The sequence below is a fragment of the Uloborus diversus genome, chromosome 1 (assembly GCF_026930045.1).
Source record: "Uloborus diversus isolate 005 chromosome 1, Udiv.v.3.1, whole genome shotgun sequence".
In the NCBI taxonomy this organism is placed as follows: Eukaryota; Metazoa; Arthropoda; class Arachnida; order Araneae; family Uloboridae; genus Uloborus; species Uloborus diversus.
Genome location: NC_072731.1, coordinates 59,124,479 through 59,141,260, shown reverse-complemented (window position 1 = coordinate 59,141,260; position 16,782 = coordinate 59,124,479). Strand labels below are relative to the sequence as shown.

At 35.6% G+C, this 16,782-nt stretch overlaps 1 protein-coding gene across 1 annotated transcript in view; it reads left to right on the top strand.

Annotated features, from left to right (window-relative positions):
• LOC129229903 (eukaryotic translation initiation factor 3 subunit L-like) overlaps nt 1-9,138 on the top strand; it is a 77,469-nt gene extending 68,331 nt beyond the window's left edge. The window contains 2 exon segments of the mRNA XM_054864287.1: nt 4,829-4,909; nt 8,969-9,138. Of these exon segments, the coding sequence (XP_054720262.1) occupies nt 4,829-4,909; nt 8,969-9,001 (114 nt within the window). The 3' untranslated portion in view covers nt 9,002-9,138.
• Nucleotides 9,139-16,782: the final 7,644 nt, after the last annotated feature.

Here is a 16,782-nt window from a genome sequence, read left to right as displayed (position 1 = left end):
GAGAGTACCCTCCCCCCCCCCCCCTGCGTTTTGGAAAATTCCAAATTATAGTAATGAAGATAGATTCAGACAATATTTTATTCAAATTAATATTGATATAGAAAGATATAGATTGATTAATACCACCGCCAAATTTATTTAAACAGCCACCGTAGGCTGCTTGCATAGGAAAGGGAATAGCGTAAAAAGGCGAACCAGCTAGTTGCCGCAGGCGACTAGTTCTAGTATTAACCCCTTGAGGACCAGCGCATGGAAAACAAACGCAGCTACGGGACCGAACGTTCCGAAATGGAACGCCGCCATCGGCCCGAGCATTTACAGCAGTTAAGCCTAACTGAACAAAAATATTCATATAAAATCAGCATCTCAAAATAATGACTTGAAATTTTAAATTTGCTGTAACAATGTACTAATGATTACTAATTATTAATATAAAGACTATTACATTATTAGAAGGGAGTGAAATAAGTAGAATACTAAAACTTTAACTATGTGCACAAAGTTAAATAATATGTGCACAAAAACAAAGTTAGAGTTAGACATCGTGAGTGTGCAATCAAAGAAAAAGAAATGTAGCAAAAAAATATGTTCCTTATGTAAATTTAATTAAAACAACTTAGGTCAACGAATTTAAACTAGTTCAATTCCCACGCAACAAGTCTCAAAATTTTCTTCATAATTCTCTCAAACATTCCCTTTCACTCACTTCGCTAACCATTTTTATTGCAATGTTCCAGTCTCCAAATGAAAAAGAATAAATAAAGAAGAACTTTATCAGAAAGAATTCAAAAATAATCATAAACTTCAGTGCCGCTTGAAATCATTAATGTACTCTCATCGAACGGGGAATCCCAAAAGTCTGGAACACATAAGCAAAAATATTTTAACCTTCCTCCCCACCCCCATAATTTATTCAGCTAGATGTATAGGGTCTGGTGGGGGAAAGTGGTCAATGGGGTAAAGTGGTCATATGTCAAATAAATGGCTATAGCTTGGAAATAAATCTTCGAATGAATGTGAAAATTTTATTTTAGAGTAGGGCAGTTAGAAACTACATTTTGAATACAAGATTTTGCAACTGGCAAAATTTTATTGGGTAAAAAAAATATATTTTGCGTGAATGTGAAAAATTTTAAAATCTAAACACCTATTTTAACTTCCTTGGGAAATTTTGTTTGTTAGAATTAGGAACAGATTGACTGTACAGGAAGCTTCCTACATGTCTCAAGAACTCTTATTCATTAGTAGTTAGCTGAATCTATTTTAGGTAATTTTTTAGAACAATTTAAGTAAGATGGGGTAAAGTGGTCATAATATTAGGCTTAACGAATATTGTTCTTCTAATGTCACTTAATCTTTAAGTATAAGGCCGATACAGATTAAATATTAGTTTTACTTAATATGTATTGTTTTTACAGTAAACGGGGTTAAAAATACGAGTAAATGCTTATATATACGCATAAGTACTCGTGTAGGCACGTACATAGGCGTATTCACATAAATGCGCCAATAAATACGTGTATGGGTATGTCCAAGTATTTTTTATCCATACAGCTATATATTCCACTATACATGTATATGCTCGCTTATACTCATATATACATGAAAACTTATATACTCAGGTAGACACGTAATATACGCGGTCGTACTCGTGTAGACATTTACATACAAGCATAAGAAATATAAGTATACAGGGTGAGTTTAAACTCTTGAGCAAATTATTAAAAGCTGTTAGAAGGGAGGATAAGAAGCAATAATCATAAGGAACATATAGTCACAAACACAATGCTGACGCGCTACATGCACGCAAAGCCAGAAACTGATGGATGCAAAAAAAGTCACAAATTTATTACACAAAGACAATTTTACACAACATTTTAGGTCTCAAGAAAGTTTTAAAGCGATTTATGAAATTTGCGGCCTGCAGCTGTAATAAATGTGTTTCGCAATCACAAAGCACTCTCTGTTGCAATAACGAGACTTTTGAAAAACTTTCATCAGCCGCTGCGCCTTTGTTGCGATGCTACTACAGGCCGTAACTTTTAACAACTGCTCTAAATATTTCTTAAAAACTAAAATATGAAGTAAAATCATCTTAGTGCAACAAATTTGTGCCCTGCTTTGCATCCATCAGTTTCTGACTTTTTGTGCATGTAGCGCGTCAGTGATTATAACTTCCTTATGACTCTTAACTTCCTATCCTTCCCTCTCACACCCCTTTGATTTTTGCCCAAGAGCTTAAATTCACTCTGTAGGTCGACATGTATATAAGCGTATATTCTCGTGATACACACATGTACTGGTGTATGCTCGTAAATGTACGTATATACGTCTATACAGGTATATGGTCGTGTTTACGCGAATACATGCATATATACTCGTGCTTCCATATATATACGTGAGTAGATACATACTCCAAACCACTGGATGTATCCACGAATTAACTCATGTATACCCGCATATGTATGTATGTACACTTATATATGCGTATATACGTCTATTTTACACATATATACTCAAGTATGCAGGTATTTTCTTGAGATACAAGTGCATACGAGCATATGATGTTCGTTTATACGCGTATATACTCGTATACACATGACACGTGTATACACGTGACACGTATGTACTCATGTAGACACGTATACACTCCTGTAGGTAATCACGTATACATGGTTATGTACTCGTGTATATACTTATACTCGTATATACACGTATATACTTGAGTAGGCACGTGCATGCATATATATGATGTATACATGTATCTGCTCATATAGGAACGTGTTTACTCGTTTATAACATGACACGAATATATTCGTACACGCATGTACTCGTGAATATACTTGTAACTATAAAAGCAACAGAAATATACAAGTTTTAGGGTTATTTATAATGATTTTGCTTCTATTTTTAAATATAACCACTTTACCCCAAGCTATGACCACTTTCCCCCACCCCATGGGGTAAAGTGGTCATAAAAACATAGGGAAAAGAAAGTGCTATAAAACTACTAAAATCAATCTTTTTCTTCCTAAAATTCAATGTACCGTGTTCTTTAATAATGCAATGTAAAATAACAATGAAAAAAATTGAAGTGTTTAAAGAATTTGTTGTATTTATTATCCACCTAAGTTGAAAACCTGCGATTTTATGACCACTTTACCCCACCAGACCCTATCTCTTTCAATAACTCGTCACAAAAAAAGAGAAGCAAAGATATAAACAAGAGCAATAGGGAAGTTGCAACCTATTAAATGTTCATATTTTGGCTATTGCATATTGTTAATTGACCCTCAAAACTAAAAAATTCACCATCGCCGAATTTTAAAACACCGTGGTTGATTTTTAATGATTTTTTAAAAATCCACGCGCAAAAGTGCGCGCTTTTGAAACGTCACGAGCGTATGTCACAGGGCGCGAATGTGCAGCCTTCCGCCGAAAATCCCTTGTTTTCGCTAGGGACATTTTGAGCGAGCTGATATTTTTATTTTTTAGAAATTCAATAATCCTTTTGAACACACTATGGAGGCCGGATTCGTTAAAGCACAATCTAAATAATCTTCCTCAAATAATATCAATGGTGATATTCGAATATTTCCGAGAGGATTAGAGGTTTAATGTTCCAGAAACGCGAGGAGATAAGCCTTTTACGTTTCATCTTCGAAGTCGAATGCACGTTCTTCGATTTCTCCCATGACATGGGAACCGGTTCCCCAGCGTTTCTCTCCTATCGGACGTCACTTCCTATGCCATCTGACGTCACAGGCGCTTGAACTTTAAAAATTAATTTAAAAAAAACTACTTATCGCATGGCAAAAATTTTTTCACCTATGATGTTCATACATGTTACTCTATCATATAAAAATAAAATTGAAAAATCGAAAACTTCCCTATTGAGACCTCATAAATCATATGCGCAGAGCAGTGATTCACTGATGTTTACATTAAAAAAATCTATCCCATTGAGAGGCCCAAATAAGAAGCTAAAGCCTGTACATGAAGGTCAAATACTATGTGACTCGAATAAGATCAAAGTTATAACCATTTAGCGCCATCTATTATCGTTTAAATATTCATTTAATTCGTTCCGTTTCGAGAAAGCGTATATGTGACGCTGGGACGTCAGCGTCGATCAGAGCGCGTAGCGGTTACGTGCCGCTGGGCTGATAAGAGAGGAATTGTTGCGTAGCGTCCGCGTGACGCTGGGTGCGAACGGGTTAAATAAAATATGGTCTTGCAGAGGGATTCTTTAAAAGTGATCTTTAGTCTACATGCTGCCCTTTGTTTTCTTGATTGTTTGAATCCCTGAAGCAGAAACAGCATCATACTTCAACAGATTCTTTAAAAAGCCTACAGTCAAATTCTTAGTCGGGGAAAAAAATAACATTTTTGAAGAAAAAAATCTTTGAATTTCAGCAATGAAGGTTTGTACCGTATTTTTGTGTGTATAATCCATTGATACTTGAAGCGTTTAAGTTCTAGCATCTTATTTTTCTGCTTTTCCCTGTGCTTATTTATATTTTATGATAAATACAATGTCTGTTTACCTTGCAGACTGTTGAAAAAAATTCTGTTGCTGTGATTTTAATTTGAAAATGATTGTTCATTATGTCAGCATTATTTTCTTGGTAGTTATTGATCATGTGAAATCTCTCTTTGATTTCAGTTATTGTCCCCCCCCCCCCCCCCCCCCAAGTTGAAATAAATGAAAATATCCTTTTTAGTGTATGGATTTTGTCTTCAAATTGATTGTTGTTAATATATTTTCTTAATCTTTTTTTTTTTGTAAGGTATTATCTGTTTTTCATATTTTAAATAATTATTCTAGGATATGATTCACATTGCTGATACTAAAGTTGCTCGACGATATGGAGATTTTTTCATTCGACAAATACACAAGTTTGATGAGGTAACTTTTTATAAGACTATATGTATATGTGTGCGCCAGTTTTGCATGAGGAGCTGTTTGCTTTTTAATATACTCTAATTAAAATAAAAATAAAAAACGATGCACCAAAAAGGAGTAGCTACAATAAAACAAAATTTTACACATGTAAAAGTAATAATGATATAAAAAAGTGATAACAAAATGAAAGCAAATTGATTATTTATTACTGAAAGAGTGCAGGTTTTCCCGATTTAGAAGTTTTAGGTCTAAGCACTAGAAACCAGTGGAGGACCCCTTGATTTGCAAAACTGAACGTGCTCAATCACACATCTTTTTTGTCGTTGCCGAGGCTTGCATCCCCCAAGAAAAATGACCTACCATCCAAAAAAAAAAAGATACCCCCCCCCCCTTCCCCTTGAAAAAAAATCTGTACAATTGATTTTTTTAGGTTGACCCCATTGACATTTGCATGGTTGTGGGTTGCAGCAAACAGAGGGTGTAAATGTATATATGTTTTGAAAATGTCACTGAATACTGTTAACGAAGTCTTTACTTTCCCTGAACTGGTCTCCAATTGCTTGAAAAAAGAGAAAAAGTGCTTTTTTTCTGTGGGGTGTACCTGCACAAAAATAAGTTAATCACCTTCCGTTAAGATTTTGACTGACTTGACGAGGCCATTCAGGAATGCTGAGTCAGCTGCATGTATTTTGTGAGTCGTATGTTAAGTATTGCTGATGTAAATTAACTAAATTAAAATACTAGATTAATAAAAAGTTGTTTTGGTATTATGGATACAAAAGTGAAATCTCGCTACAGGCTCTGGGCCCAGCTAATCAAGTGCTAGTCAATTTACCAGCCCTATGTCAAGATCAACAGCTCTGTATTTTTTTGAAACTTACATGAATAAACAATTACAAAAGATTCAAACATCTTGAAATATTGTAAATAAACAGAAGCAAAACAAATGCCTTAAGCAGTAGCAGTAAGCTTCGTACTTTCATGAAGTTACAGCTCTTTCTATGATAGACGTCACTCCAGATAGTTTTCTCGTTCTCTGGGAGAGTTAGTTTTTTACTGAACTCATAAGCCTTGTCAAAACAGAGCCAGCAGTAACAATTTATATATATATATATATATATGTATATTGAAAACATATTAAAGAAAAAAAAATTAGAATACCATAAACCACAAGCCCACAGATGTGCAAAGCAGCTAAACAAATAAGCCAGGTAAAATAAACATCAATAAAACAACAAACAGGCAGGGTTACAACATGGATAAATGACAGAGATGAAGCCAGCACTCTTTAGCAATGGAAACTTCATCCTATGGGCGAAAGACCAAAAAATTTATACTAAAACTAATTGTAGGATGTCCTGTTTCCAAAAAGCTAACATTCAGGATTACATAGGGCTAAATGCATCATATGTGAAAAATGAATGCAGATTTCTAGAACTAAGACCTAAAACTAAGTACTGGGGTTTCGTCTCGGACATTAGAAGCCAAGGCTATCAATAATGTCCGTCCACCGTACCACCAGCAAAAAATCAAAAGTCTTACCTATGTGTCCAGGTGCAAGTTCCAATCCATAGTCATTGGTTCGATTTTCGTGTCAGTCGATAAAAATCAAGTTAAAAGAAAACCAATCAAATGAATAAAAATAAAAGGATAATCCAATAAAATAAGACATTCCAAGGTCGACCAAAATATACAGCATACATCATAAAACAGCATCAACTGGAGTCAACCTTTTTTTTTTTTACAATTTTTGCCTCCCCCCCCCCTCCCTTAAGCTAGACCGTGCCCCAAAGCCCGTGCTTCTTAGACTTACACTTAAATCAGGCCCTGCAGCCACGTCTAACATGAATGCAGGGATGCTCACCTAGGGGGGTCATGGCACAGACTGCAGCATTGAAATTTTTAAGGGGTGGGGGCTTTGAGGAGTATTTTTATATTTTAAGAGGATCTTTGCAAGATTGCAATATTTATGGGGGATGCGCCCTTGCTCATAGAGGGGTGGGCAGACCTGGTGAATGTAAGACAATACAGTCGAGCATTGAGGGATAGCAGTCTCATCCCAATGACCTATGTCATCTTATACCACAATTGCTGTAAATGTGACATTAAATTAATCAAACTCATAGGTTTTTCAACTTACTGTCTCAAGTGATCCCAGATATGCTCAATTTGTGCAAATCGGGATCACACGAGACCTTAGAACGTGATAATGTGGAAGAAGTCCACTGACGCTCTTGCTGTGTTTGACCAAGCATAGTCCTTTTTAAAAAATAGTTTCATGGAGCCTTCTCCTGAGTGCCAACACGTGACTAAAGCATGCCACATACAAATATGATTGGCTGTCATGGTGCAGTGAATCAATATTTTCATGTTTCCTTTGAGATAGAATCCATTAAGATCACACCAGCTGTGAGCACTGTGTGTTGCTTAGAAGCAAAGGCACTATTAGAGAGTTCACATCAGAATCTCCATAAGTGTACACAATTGTCATTGTTTGCGCAAATTTGATCTGGATTCATCTCCAAAGACGATCTGGATTCATTTGGTTGCAGTCCAATCCTGTCAAATGTAGTCTACTCAACTGGAGGTGACAGTGTGAATGCCATAATAGACCCTTGGCTTTTCAGTGGCACACCGCACTCACAGCTGGAGTGACATTATGGGGTACTATCGCATATGAAATTTGGTTACCGCTGATAGTGAACTACTGTACTAAGAGATCCTAACAGTATGTTTGTGTAAAGCTTCAGTCTTCAGATGGCATTCATGGCAGGGCTCCTAGGAGCCATTTTTTAACAAGACAATGCTTGGTCACACATGGAAAGGGAATCAGAGGATTCACCTTCTACTTTATTTTCTCTAGCTTGCACAACACCCTGACAAATTGTGCATAGCTGGAGTCACTGGAGATGGTAAGTTGGACAGCCTATGAGTTTGACTGAATAAGTGCACATACAAGAGGACATAGGGTCATTGCAGGAGACTATGCCTCAATGATTGCCTGTATTGCCTTGTGCATTCATTTTAGAGGCAGCTAAACAGAATGCTGAATCTTTCATTAATTTAGGATTGTAGCACTTTCTGGTAATTATCCTTGAGTTAAGTGATTTGGGTGTATATATCTATAAAAATACTTTTAGCATTCCTTTATAATTTAAATATTTTTGTACATATTACAGTTTATTAATTCAATTGCATATACTATACAAAATATTTTCTGGTGATTTCTTTAAATTAGTCTCCATAGTGTTTTTACTGCACATTAACATACAGGGTGTCCTTAATTAAACAACCCTACTTGTCTGCCCTAACTTGTCTACATATTTGTCAACCCTAAGTTGTCTAGCGTCGAAGCTATTGCTCAGAAATTGACAAAATTTTGTGCACAACATACAACACAGTGAAAGGATGGGAATTGGTTTGAGCGAATAAAAATTAGTTCAAAATTTCGCCACTAGAGGACGTATTTTTATAAGTTACTTTTGATTTATTATACATTTGCAATGATTTTGAAACAATTTCTTGCGTCAGAACATTTTTAATACAATGGATATCATTTTCATCTACCTTCTAGAATCCTGAGATAGCAAGGTTTGACCACCTTGGTCGTCATTTGCTTGAATCATAATAGATTCATAACATTGCTATTAGGTATTCATTGAATTTTGCTTCAGCTACTGGTCTGTTTTAAGACTTCTGTTTGAGGACTAGTACAATAGACCTCTGGTCGCAGTGCTTGGTTTGGTTGAACCCCCTTTCTTTCATTTTATTTCAATGTATTTTATTAAGAACGGCCTCTGGCAGCGAATTTTTGAACTTTTTTTAAAATTATTCTCTCAAATGAGTTCCCATCCCTTCATTATGTTGAACCCAAAATTTCTTTCATTTCTGAGCATTGGTTTTGCCGCTATACAGTTTTGAAGTATGGCCGTTTGATTATGAACACCCTGTGTGTTGAATTAATTTTGATGGTGATTATCATTTTATGCTAAATTAGACTACATATTTTTTTCAATTTTGATGAAAATAAATTGCTTAATATTGTTCATTTTCTCTTTTTAGTTGCATCGTATGATTAGTGGAATACAAATCTAATGAGCTATGAGCATTGAATAACAGTCTCTGTATGCTGCGTCATATAAAAGTGTTTTCATAAAGAACAATATCAAAGTTTTTAATTTCTGTTTGAAAAGAAATATGTAAAATTTGCATTAAAGATTTAAGAAGTCTTTTATTTCTGTAGAAGCAATTATTTCCCTTTGTTTATATTTAGAAATAATAGTTTTTAAATGTTGCTAAGAAGAAAACACTTAATAATGGAACCTGGAAACTCGACGTTGTACTGGGTGGGCCAAATGTATTAAGCTCATTTCATGCTTGAATTCAAAAAACCTTATCGAAGTACATACTTATTTTTTTGTTGGAAAGACAACAAAAAGGAATTTTATACATCACAATTTCACCAATTAAATTGCTTAAACATAAGCCAGTCGATGGTGCTACAGGAAAAGCACTACGCATTTTATGGCTCCTTGAAAGCAAATCTGTTGTATTGGAGCTAACACAGCTCCAGTTCTGGATATTGATGAGCTAAAACAATGAATCATTCTTGAAGTCATTGAAGGAATACCTGCTGAAATATCGCACAACCATTGGCGTGAAATTTAATTTTGGCATGATATTTTGCGTGCTACTAAAATATGCAACTTCATCAAATTGTGTTGAATGACATTCCTTTATGTCATCATTCTTGTAAAGAAAAAAGAAAGATGTACATACCTCAAATTAGTATTATATTGAATCATGAAATGTGACTAATACTTATGACTCATCGTCTTACGACAGATTTAGTCTTTGAAAAAAAAATTGGAAACTGAGTGAGAGACTGAGCATAAAAGTAATAAATAATCGGGGAATAAGTAAAATCTGGGAAGTTGAGTTAACTGTTTTTTATGTAATTCGTATTTTGTGATCATATTTAAGGGGAAACTTCTACTCATTACCTAATGATGAAAAATAAATTATTCTTAAATACAGTAAAATATTTTGTTATTTTATTTCTTATAAAACTCAACACTATTCCATCTTCAGTGTCTTGTTGATATCTTCAACTTTTGAAGCTTCCATCTTGATTATTTTTTTATTGAACTTTAACCCCAGTAAATATTGTAATTCCAACTTTGAAAATATTTTGGAGTGAGGTTGATTTCAGGGTGTTTTACTACCAATTTTGATCTTCTACATTACAATGACCTCTCACATAGATACTGGCTCAAGAACATCACAAACACATTGGAACAAATTTCAAAAGTAAACTGCACAAATACTGTCAACCTATGTACTGCTGGAAAATAAAAATTGTTTTAAAAGAAATTTTGTTTTATCTTCTTTCAAAACGACTAACAAGATATGTGGCAGTGAGAAGCAAAAGGATGTTAGTGGGCATTTTTGAGTAAAAAGCTTAAAATTAAGGTCCTAGGTAGGCTTTCATTGAAAAGTTTTTCTAAATCATGCTGTATAACAGCACTTACCAGGGCTACTAGTACTATTGCTTGAAGTAAAACAGAGAACCATGGTAGGTTCTCCTACCATGTGTACTGGTTATCTCCATTTTTTTAAATTTCATCCCTTACATTTCTTTGCTTCTCACTGCCTCATATGATGTAATTTTTGCTTCAATACTCGTTTTTCAAACCCTCACATAATGAATTCTTTCCCAATGATCAATAATCTGGACCGATGTTGTGAAATTAAGTAACCTGAATAGTAGGTGTGTTGAAACAGCATATACACTCCTGTTTGTGAAAATTGCAACACCACAAAGGCCTTATGCGAGTGAGCTGAAAATTGCAGGAAATGTAAAGTAGGGCAGGATATGCAAATGATTAGAATTGCATACCGGTAGTGCATGTATGCTGAGCAGCACCCTCTGGACGGCGGATCGAACCAAATATAAATAGACGGCTGTACCGAGGCGTGTATGATTTTTAGTGGTTATATGCTAGAGTAAACGTTAACTGAATCTTAACTATGCCTCTTCGACGAAAGAAAGCGAAATTTGAGAAAAATTCGGAGTTTGAAGGAAGCAGAATCGTTGGCCTTCATGAAGCTAGATTGTTTTATCGAGCAGTAGCCATTCGTGTGCCGCATAACAGCAGCACAATCATGCGTGTTTGGAAGCAGTGGACAGACGAGGGTCGGACAGCTCGGAAATCCGGGAGTGGACCCCGAAATGTGATGTCAGCTCGCGATGACAGACACCTGGCGCGTATGGTGCTGACAAACCGCACAGCTTCTTCTAGACAATTGGCAGCACAGTGGTCAACAGCTACAGGTGTTTCATTGTGTGCTTCATCAATTCGGAGACGTCTGCTGTAGCGTGGGCTGTACGAAAGGATCGTCGCCTGCAGCTACAATTGGCCAATGTGCATAGGGCGTACTGATTGGCAGGAGGTCGTCTTTTCTGACAAATCCCGCTTCAATTTGTGACACCATGATGGCCGAATTCATGTCATGTGCTATGCCGGTGAACGGCACATTCCGGAGTGCATTATCGAACTCCACGGTGGATGAACACCCGGGGTTATAGTCTGGGGTGCTATAGCATATCATGGACGATCACAATTGCTACAAATTGTGATCTATTTGAACAGTACCCGATACATAAACGAAGTTTTACAGCCCCAAGCTATTCCTTTCCTGCAAGGATTGCCAGGGGCTGTATTCCAGCAGGATAATGCCCGTCCACATGTCGCCAGGACTGTCAAATCCTACCTTGATTCACAGCAGGTACAGCTTCTTCCTTGGTCTGCATATTCCCCGGATATGTCACCGATTGAACATGTGTGGGATTTCATTGAGCGGTGTCTGGCTCGTGATCCTCGTCCTGTTGATTCGACAGACGAACTTTGGTTGCGCATACAGACAATATGAAATACTCTTCCAGGGGTCTGTCCAGGTTTTTTCACAGGGTCCGTTTTTTGTGAAAAATCAAATAATTTTGTGAAAAATGAATTAATCTTGTGAAAAATCAAAAAATTTCGCAAAAAAAAAAAATAAAATAAAATAAAATAAAAATTTTTGTTAAAACGAAATTTTAGAATTTAGAGATGGCACAAACTGCATCAATTAAACTTAAAGTTGAGTGTTTTCTTCTTCTATGACGAGAAAATCATTCTGGATTTTTTTTTTCTGATATTTGGCGTGGGGGGGGGGGGCATCGCTCTTTCAAGTATCAATATTTATCTACCATTATGCATTATGTTAAATTATACTAGATATATTTCTGTACAGTATTTAAAATAATTATAACAAAAATATAAATAAATAAAACAAAATTCAGAATAGGGTTCAGCATTCAACTGTTTGACCCAACACACTCTTAAAAAGCATGAAATTTCGTTTCTAACTTATAAATTCCGTGATTTTAACAAAAATAAAAAGAAATTTCAATTGTTTACCTCTTAACAAAGCGTAATAATCATCAAAAATTCGAAAAATCGGATTCCCATAGCGGATGCAAAGAGATCGCAATTCTCAAAGTGAAGGCGTCAAAAGTATAAAAACGGCTTGTAAAAGAAATATTTTTGATAAAAAAATTTTAAAATTGCATTTTAGAGTGCTATGATAACATATCATTAATATCTGTGAACACAGTTGACCCCCCCCCCCCCCCCCCCCAAAAAAAAATAATAAATAATAATAAAATAAACCATCTATTCAGCATTTTAATTTTTGAATCATAACAGAATTTATGGAATTTGGCTTTAAAAACTTGAAATGAGAGTTTTAACAGAAATAAAGAGACTTTTCATTTATTTGAATCCTAATAAAGCGAAGTTAGCTTGAAAAAAGAACAAAATATGATTCTCATATCGGATGTTAAAAGATTGCATTTTTCAAAATGTAGACATCTAAAGAAAAAAAAAAACGGTAATTAAAAGAGTTTACTTAAAGTTAATCATCCTTGTTAGCATCGAAAAATCAAAACCCATATAATTTTCTCCCAAAAGAACAATTAAACATCGCACCGCACCGTAAAAACGCAAATATTGACAAGCCGACAAAATGATGAGAATATTTTCTAATCTCATTATAAAGGTTCAACGCCAGACGCTAAGTGGTGATAGTTTTGAAGTTGGTAACCCTATCTGAAGCGATCATATTTTTTCCTCACCCTTACTATCCCTTTGCAGTTCTAAATTCATTTCGCAGATATATATTATTATTGTTTATTAAATCATGAGTGGAGAAAAGTGCTTACCAATGCCTTTTCAGAAAAGTTTACAACAACACCGCTGCTAATTAGCTGTGATAAAACAAACAACCATTATATTTATTTGGCAGTAGCAGTTATTTATCGCTTGCAGGAGCATCGCAAGAGTGCCGATTTTTTATTTTTTTTTCAAAATTAGCCGATTTTGTATAAGCTGATCCCTCTAATTTGACTTAAAAAAAGGTTCCAAAAATTATCGGTTTATACAGAGAAATATGCGGTTTATACACAGAAATATGCGTTATTTTGCTTTCAGATTTGCTCTTTCAATAAACAATTTGTGACAGATCCGATCTTGTTTATCAGAATTTTGCGAAGGGTCTGTTTTGTTTCATCGGGATTTTGTGAAAGGTCCGTTTTGGTTGATCGGATTTTTGTGAAGGGTCCGTTAACGGACCCAAATATCCTCTGGCCAGATCCCTGTCTTCCGCAGGCAGATATTCAAACTTTGTTTCACTCCATACTGAGTCGTGTAGCAGCTCTTATTGCGGCGCGTGGTGGCCACACAAAATACTAATTTTTATCTCTTTTATTGTTTGTTTGGTTTGAAAATGTAATTTATTTGTACCATTACCACTCAACTGTGTATTAAATTTCATTCAACTATGATGCTTCCTTCATGGTGTTGCAATTTTCACAAACAGGAGTTTATTAACATATTTAGAAACTATGAGATTGTATAGGCTACTGTGTACTCTACAGGGAAACTTATTTTGCAAATATAATTTCAAATCTGACATGATACCAAGTTCAATTGTTTTCCTTCAACTCAGAAAAATGATTAAGTTTACTTTTTAAAACACTGAATAACTTGATCAGGGGTCAGCAAGTAATTTTAGTTAGGGTCCATATACTTTTGAAAAAATTTCATCGAGGTCCACAAGTACTCCTCATATCTACTACCCTCATATCCACCATACCCTACTCATATCAAATACAGTTACAACAAAGTTTTAAGAACTTATGGATACATAATTTAGATTACAATTAAAAACTCATTTTAATTCTTAAGGGTAGACTTTGTTCTTTTAGTATAATTATTAAACTAGTAGTAAAACTTAATTGCTCCACAAATTAAGTAAATTTAGTTAATAGAAATTGTGTTGGAAAATGAATACATATGAGAAACTGGATTATTAACCAAGTTGCTGGGAGCAGGGGCGGCAAATAGGGGGGTCAAGAGGGGGCGGTCGTACCCCCAAACTTTTTGAACAGAATGATAGAAAATGAGTGACTTCAATTTATGTAAGTTGGAAATCAATGTTCATTAAAAAAAAAAACCTCGCTGGTTCTCAGTAACTATTTGATGAAACTCGAGCTGATAGAGAGCCATGGTTAATTTTAACTAAAGAAGACATTTCCTCATATAGGCCAAAGATTTCATGCTTGTGTCCCCAGTGTAACAACGGAGAGGCTGTGCAAAGTGGTGTATCTGCAAGGTTTTCACAAGAAAATTCCTTGATATTTTACATTCGCTTTTACGTTTATTTTTTAAGTGTAGGGGAGACCGGGGCAAGATGACTATGCTAACAATTTTCGTGGTTTATTAATTTATTTTTAAGGATAGTAAAATTAATTTTACATCAGCTGTACTCTTACACTCGACTAGGGTACGACCGCCCCCTCTTGACCCCCCCTATTTGCCGCCCCTGCTCCCAGCAACTTGGTTAATAATCCAGTTTCTCATATGTATTCATTTTCCAACACAATTTCTATTAACTAAACTCTAACTAACTCTTGTACATCAGCTTACTCTTGCCCCAGTACTGGGGCAAGATGACTTTGACCTAGGGGCAAAATGACGACGTTGAAAAAGGTTGATCATATTTTATGTTTTGAATATGTTACCTAGTTTCGCAAATGATAACTGTGTTTTTACGTCTTACTAAGTATTAAGATAAGCGTAATGCATTGTAGCGTAATGTTCAAGTATTAAGTTATGCAGCTAACAATAAACACAAATAAAAATACCATTTTCATGATTGGAACATTCCTCATGCCATCACTCTTGGCTATTACAGCTCTGGATCCATTCTTCTGTTGGAGGGTCACAAAATTCTACTTTCCAAGCAAGGCATCTTAGAACACTATTCTTTGAATTTGATGCAACTGCATTGCTTGGAATGAATACGGGGACACAGTAATAGACATGGGTCTGAGCTTTTTTTACTCCCTTTTTAGCTTCACAAGCTTATTTTCTGTTTTTTTAAATAATTCTTTTTTTTCTACCGCTTTGCTCCTTGTTCTGACATTTCTTTGATGGGTGTGCTTGTAAGAACGTTTGAGCTTCAGTTTTTGTTTTCTCGCATTGTGTTGCTTCAGGCAGTGCACTGAAATCAAAAACACTAACATGCTTCTATGGTGTATCGGAATCAGCATTTGCCATAACTTCTGCTTCGTCTGGAGGGTTTATATGTTGGTTTTCTACTCTCAAGGTCTGAGGATTAGCACTATTATTCTCAGTTTCAGAGTCAACAACGTCATAGTCCGCTAAAAAACAAGAAAATTATGAGACTCGATACCTCATTTTTTAAACCCTTTATCGGCATTTCCAACTGTAGCTGCTTTGAAGTATGCGGTGCTCAAAAGTTCAACAATATTTTTTTTTCTGTGATAGTGTTTTCTTGATGAATGGCCATAAAGTTGTTACTTGCATGGCTATAGTAGGTTTTTAATGGAGAGAAAAATGATGCATCAGAAGCTAGAGACGATGCGATGTGTAAAACGGCAACCCAACCATGATAATGTTTTTTCACTGCAATATAAGATAGCCTGCTAAGCTATGTGAGATTTGTGATTGTCAATAACCAACAGAGCAGGAGATTCTTTGCTTGGTTTAATTCATTCAACTAGTCATTTGGTCAACTAGTTTATAAATAGCCCTTGGTCACTCGCCTTCGAAAGTTACCTCCCTTGATTCAATGCGTCCTTTAGCCCCAGAGGAGAAGCGCAAAGTCGTGTGGACAAACACACAGAGTTTACAGGAATTTGATAAAGTGGACAACATCTAGTTAGTTTAATAAATTCTGAAACACGGGCAATAGGCAAGCTCGTCATCTTGCCCCGCATTGCTGCCCCAGACTGCCTTTTTGAACGGATTCATCATCATTGCCATAAAAAAACGGCGATTAATTGACATTTATTCAAGGTAATAGGTAGTATTTAAATTAAGTTACTCATAAATACTAAAGAGACACGATATATCCTATATGTATATGCAGCAGAGCTTATTTACACATGCATAAAAGTTATACCGTGGCAACGGTAAACAATCAGAGCTTCAGAGCTAACACAAATATGGCGATTTCAGCGTCTCTATACTATTGCTGAACGAACAGCGGATAGGAGAGCCAGTAGCATGCAGCTGATGCAGTTACCTAGTTTAAAACGGAAAAATTAAGGCATTCGTCATCTTGCCCCGGTCTCCCCTATATTTATTTAATGGGTGTTCATCGCTTTCTGCTAGATACACGTTTCAGCTGCTCAATGCATTTCAATTATGCGTAAAATTTTTAGCATCAAGCAAGAAAAATTACAAGCAATATACCGACAAGACCGGTTTGTCACATCCAGAGACTGCAGTTTCGACCTTGTTATGAAC